This window comes from Chinchilla lanigera, unplaced genomic scaffold, assembly GCF_000276665.1.
Source record: "Chinchilla lanigera isolate Chin_1 unplaced genomic scaffold, ChiLan1.0 scaffold00009, whole genome shotgun sequence".
NCBI classification, from domain to species: domain Eukaryota; kingdom Metazoa; phylum Chordata; class Mammalia; order Rodentia; family Chinchillidae; genus Chinchilla; species Chinchilla lanigera.
In genome coordinates, this window is record NW_004955410.1 from 33,867,533 (window position 1) to 33,873,719 (window position 6,187).

Here is a 6,187-nt window from a genome sequence, read left to right on the forward strand (position 1 = left end):
CCACTTCCCATAATCCCTGCAGTCGAGCTGCCATCTGTGTGATCTCTGGATACAATACTACAAAGGCTGAATTGCTATGATTTACTCACATTATCTCCTATGAGAGCAAGACCATGTATGTTCTCAGTCATGTTCTTATCTTCTTCTATCATTAGTATTATTTATTACCCCTGTAGTTTTTGAGAGTCTATCTGTAAGAGACACTATATTAAGAACTTTAATATAGAGGATCTCATTAAATTTGATACCCATAACTATCCCATGAGTAGGCATTTTTTTTTTTTTTTTTTTTGGTTTTGGTTTTTCTCTGGTACTGGGAACCGAACTCACGACCTTGCGCTTGCTAGGCAGATGCTTTGCCGCTGAGCTAAATCCCCAGCCCCTTTACTTTTTTTTTTTTTTTCTTTGGTTTTTTGAGTAGGCATTATTATCCATACTTGATTACTGGCAAAGACTGGTTTCTATGAATCAAATTTTGGGCCCAGACACTTTGGCTTTATATAGTCGAAGAGTGATTCCTATATAGCAATCATTCTATAAATGTTTAATAAATGCTAACTTAATGAAAATTACTCAATAGGATATAATTAATAGATAAAAACATATAAGTTAATATTTGTTTTAGTATCAATAACATTATGCTAAGATTTCCACATATTAGCGTAATTCTCACAATGTTCCTATGAGATAGGCATTATTATAATCGCCACATTATGGATAAAACATAGGCAAGTTAAGTAACTTGTTCAAGATCTCCCAACTAAAAAAAGCTACACCAAGTCTCAAAAACAAACCTTCATTTCCATAGGCAGTGCTCCAAACTATACTGCCTCCCTTCATTTCATAAGGGCTTCTGAAGTTTGAGATTAATTGCACTGTGGACATTCAATAATCATTATGACCATCCCAGCCTTATAACCTTTAACCAGGCTAACACATGAAAAATAAATCATTAAACATAAATGTCCAAGTGTTTCTTTTCAAAACACTTCAGTTTATCTAGCACATTAAAACTTACTATGTTTTTCACATACTATGAAAACCCCAAAAGAATGTGAAAATACAAAACAAATTTTAATGTTTATACATAAGTGAAAGAAATAATGAACTTCTTCCAAAGACATCCTGCAATCTAAAAAAGGAATAACTACTTCAACTCTGCCTACGGGTTGTTAATGGCATACTGAAGACAGATTAACAATGGTACTAATGAACCCCATAGCTGAAGACCATGTGTTAATTAGAATAATAAAGTATACCAGTGGTTCATTTATGAATTCCTCTGGGGTGGAAGCTGGTGGAAACCATACAAACATTTCAAAGTTACAAAAACACTGTTATAGTTTTGCAATAATGGCTATTAAAGGCAGAAAACTAACAAAATAAGTAATCACCTTCTATGGTCAGTTTTAAGCAAAATTAAAGTGTAAGTAGCTCAGATAGGAGGAAAATGAAAACAAAATGAAGGGTGAAGGATGTGGGGACAAACATTCAAAGAGAGCCAAAGGACATCACAAGAGGATTTGAAGTAAGAAGAGTGTAGATGGTTAATAGTAGGATCAGAACAACGGCAAATATTGCAGGTAAGAGGAGAAAGACTAAGAAGACAAACCAGGAAAGAAGTTTGTGAAAGTAAACAGACATAAAAAGAAACATGTCTGGCTTAAAGGAAGAAAGGTGATAAAGAAAAAACACAAAGATGCTCAAAGGGAAAGTCAGAAGAATACACAGATTGGGGATACTGGAAACCTTCTATTTCCCCCTTATTATGTCTACTTCTGAAAAGAATGTGAAACAATTTATACTATGAATGAGGTAGCCAAAACAAGGAGGAAAACCTAACCGAGTACTGGAAGGAAACAAATCAATTTGTTTTTGAAAGGAAGCAGTTTACTAGAAACCAAGAGAAGAAAGTGATGTGATGAGAAGTGGAAACGAGAAGACAGGGTAAGAAAGAAGCACAGTAAGTCTAAAAAGAAGTGGAATTGGGTGGTGGCTACAGGAAGTATTGTAGAAAACAGAGAATGAGTATTAATATGAAAGGCCATGGCACCACCCCAAGTAATATAAGTGGGAATACTGGGAACACTTCCCAAATTCTAAAATATCTCCTATAGAGAACTCGCTGAAAATTCTATGGCTCCTTTTTGGGTGGGTGTATGTGTTGTTTACCTAAGCACATACCCTTGACAGAAGTAATATGTATAAAACTTATAACTCACATATTCTTTGAAGGAGCGCTTAGATTTGTTCAAATGTCCTCAGCTTTGGTAGTGTGTTGTAGTACTTCACAGTCCTAGGGAATGGGCCCTGGGGAAGCCAAAGACGAACTCTTTCTATTCACAAAAAGGTAATAATTTTGTCAGGTGTAATTTTGAAAACGTTAGAGCTATAACTTCTATACTTTTTCATACGGATGCTGTGTAACTACTCAAAAGTAACCAAATGTGTTCATGAAAAGGGAAGATATTTGGAGATATTTAAGGCAAGGAACAAAAAAACGGGTAGGAGAAATGAATTAAGAAAGAAGGGGAAGTAAAAGAAAGTGGGCTTGAAGCTGTGAGGAAGAGGCGCCCGAGCCCGAGTGAGCTCAGCTGGAGCAGGTGTGGGCGCGGCACGGAGCCGCCAGGAAGCGGCAAGGCCTGCCGGCTGGAGAACGCCAAAAAGCAGTAAGCAGGAGAAAAGGCACACCTCCGAATTCAGCATGTCGGACTTTGAGGACTCCTCGGATTCCCCTTCTCCCTGTTCCTCGTCCTGAGAGCGGCGAATGAGTTGCCGGAGCAAGCGGGAGGAGGAGGGGGCTCTGTTGAAAGGACTTTTCGTCCTGTGTCCCATGGAAAAAACAGACTGAGGCGTTTTTTCTGAGCTCAACACTGTCGATGGGCCTCCAGCTGCTAAAACGCCCAAGCGTCTCCGGAGGGAGGGCATTCTCGATCCCCAGGGATCTTTCCAGGGGCCCGCCATGTTGTTTAATTTGGTTGCCTACGAGACTGGCGCCCGGCGGAGGCGCCGCAGGGGATTCTGGGAGCTGTAGTCCCCAGTCCATCGCAAGGGTTTCTTTGGCGCTCGACTTTCTTTTATTTTGTCTCTTTTCGTTAATTTTCTCTCTTTAGTCCGTCCATTCGCTAGCTTTGCTTCGTTTTGCTTGTCTTTCTCATTTCCACCTCTATTCTCTACCTCCTGTCTTCAGCTGTCTTTCTTCCAACCTCGAGATGCCCCCCTTAGAGCTTTTTGAGCCCACCCTAGATTACAGGTGCGCCTCCTGTCCCACTTGGATCACAAGGTTTCTTTCTCAGACTCGTACTTTGAAAGGGTGTGAAGTCCCTAATGCTGTCTGTAGGAAAGCCAGTAACACTGAAACGTTACCATGCAGAGCTCGGTAAGAGGAGCTGAGGGTGTGCATGACTTGTCCTTATGGCTTAATTGTGGATAATAAAGAGAAACTACCAGACGACTTCTGAGAGCTAATTTGCAGTTAATTTACATACACACACACACACACACACACACAATGATAAGCCCTGTCCTTGGGGAGAAAACCCTGCAGGGGATCCAGAAAGAGAGGAAAAATGGCTGTCAAATTGACACTGTATCTGAGAGCCCCTGAAAAGCTATTAGCATCCCATAAATAATTGTATTAGTCAAGTGACCTGCATTGGTAATTATTTTAATCTTGCTGCATACGTTCTTTTTGCAGTTTTAGAAAATAATTGCGGGAATATAAAGCATGCTTTTATGCTAGTGTGATTTTTGTGACCCAAATCCCATAGCCTTAAGCTCCGCAAAGTAGACACTCCATAGAAAAGCGGAATGAAAATTATAGTAACCATTACTGCCCTAGTGATGACAATAAAGATCCTTGCAGGGAAGTCGCCCTCATCCTCTTGGCCTTACAGGGCCTTTTCTCCACGCTTCAGTGACAGCAGTTGCAAATACAAAATGATCCTGTCAATGGCTGTCAGGGGAAAAGGAGAAAAAATCCTTATGGACACCATCCATTGACTATTATCTTTCTCAGTGCTTGAGGGACCGTTAAAACTGACATAAAGCTTTCAGAATTACCTTCCTTCATTATCTTACTAGTCATAAATGTAAAGGCTGCACTGAAAGTATGTCTTTCTCTAGGCTCATCTTGCTTCTTTCCAGTAGGCAGATTCCTCCAAAGGATTAATCCCCACAGTCACCCCCAAAAGGCCTGGCTCCCAATAACTGCAATAGGAAAGAACTGATTAGAAAGTATAAAATGCAACCTAGTGCATGTGCGTACAATTTGTGTGTGCATGTGTGTTTTAAATGACTTAATCAGCATTCTAGCAAAGCGAGCCTTGCCAGTGTCAATCCATTGAGAAAAGTGTCCTAAAGCAGAGTTAGGACTTGTCAAAGAATAATTTCAAGAAGCTAAAAAAATTCTCAAAACCAAGAAAAAGATTCATGAAAGATTCTGTTCAACACATTAATTAATAAAGGAATGAGTAAAATGGTACCAAGGTATTCAGAATCCATGAGGAAAGATATTCAGAAATAGGTTTGCCACTGGGTGTGGTAGTGCAGGTCTGTAATCCCAGCACTCAGGAGGCTGAAGCAGGAGTTCTGTTGTGAATTCGAGGCCTGTGCTACATAAGTGACTTCAAGGCCAGACAGCACTACATAGTGAGACCCTGTCGGGAAAAAAAAAAAGGTTTACCAAGTTAGACACAAAACTGGTTAACGCTCTACAAGATGATAAATCTTAGTCTTTTGGGTTATATATGTATTTCTAAGTATTTGGCTTCTTTTTATCTTCACATCTACCTCTGTCCTCACTTGACAGGTAAGACTCAGGGAAGTTAAATAACTGTGCAAAAGTCATGTGGTAGTGCATAAATCCAAGCCTAAAATGACCAATACCTTACTCTACCTTCAACGACCACTATTTCAGGTAAAAAAAAAAAAAAAAAAATGTGAGGCAGGATAAAGCTACACAACAAGAGATCTCAGAAGGAAAAACATGTCAATCTGGGATTTTAAGAATTAATATAAACTGGGTGTGGTGGCACGTGCCTGTAATCCTAACACCCTGGAGGCTGATGCAGGAAGGTGGAAAGTTAAAGCCAGCCTGGGCAATTTAGTGATTTAGAGAGATCCTGTCTCAAAATAAAATAAAAAGGGGCTGTAGCTCACTGTGAAGGAAAAAAATTACTCAGAAAAAAGAAAAAAAATTACTCAGAAAATTGTTTCATAAAGAATCAAAGCATGTCAAAATCGGAATCTGGAAACCCACATTTAAACAAACTCTGCCTTTTACAGAGTAGGTGACACTCAGGATCAATGATTTGCCCAAAACTGCCTAACTTGTTAGCAGGAGAGTAGGATTTGAGTCCAAACTGCTTGTTGCTCAGTCTTTGCTCTTCCTAGTTTACCTTAGGCTCCCTAAGTTGGAATTTTACTACTAAAACCCTTGCTTTGGGATTCTAGACATCAAAACAGAAGACACTGTCTTTATAAAACAATTTATTTTTCAGAGAGAGAAGAAAAAGAAAGAAAAAGGAGGTGAGAAAAAAAGAATTTTGTTTAAACACTTCCCATCAGTATAAAACATGCATAATCACTTCCGTTTGTTCATTGATCACTGTAAACAAGGCCTGTGCTACATAAACCCAGGGCCCTGTACATCTAGGGCCTTCACAGTGAACTACTTTATTTTGAGATGGGATTTTTCTAAGTCATTCCATTACCCAGGCTGGCTTCAACTTACAGTCCTCCGGCCTCAGCTTCTCAAAGTGCTAGGATTACAGGTCTGTGCTATGTGCTCTACTTTCTCTAAACACAGAAGTAGTTTCTCAAGAATTTCTTGTAGCAACAGATCCCAGATTAGTGGAGTGGGATGCACCAAGGCAATGAGTTAGGGTCACCCAGCAGCAGGATCTCCTGTGATAGCCCTGTGTCCTTTTCATCTTGGGTGTGAGGAAGGTGAGAGTGGCACATGATGCTTAAGAGAGACTGTCTTGAGGGGAAATCAAGGACAGGAAGTCCTTCAGGGAGAACGGAGGAAATAAAGAGCTTCAATTAGAAAGAGGTTGCTAAATACCAGTTTTAGCTACTTTGTAGATTTTCCTTGCGGCTATTAACTCTTTCCTTTAACTATTTTTTTCTTTTTTTCTTTCTTTTGTTTTCTTCAGTTTGCTCCATACTACCTCAAGGAACCAGA

General features: G+C 39.7%; 1 protein-coding gene across 4 annotated transcripts in view; it reads right to left on the bottom strand.

Moving 5' to 3' along the window:
* Positions 1-2,980, bottom strand: part of Lrguk (leucine-rich repeats and guanylate kinase domain containing) — a 117,102-nt gene extending 114,122 nt beyond the window's left edge. For 3 of the 4 annotated variants that reach the window (XM_005377538.2, XM_013510673.1, XM_013510670.1), the window contains exon 1: positions 2,692-2,980. In XM_005377538.2, the coding sequence (XP_005377595.1) occupies positions 2,692-2,964 (273 nt within the window). In that variant the 5' untranslated portion in view covers positions 2,965-2,980. Of the gene's footprint in view, positions 1-89; positions 204-2,691 lie in introns of those variants that run through there. The other variant, XM_013510671.1, reaches the window with a different exon arrangement.
* Positions 2,981-6,187: the final 3,207 nt, after the last annotated feature.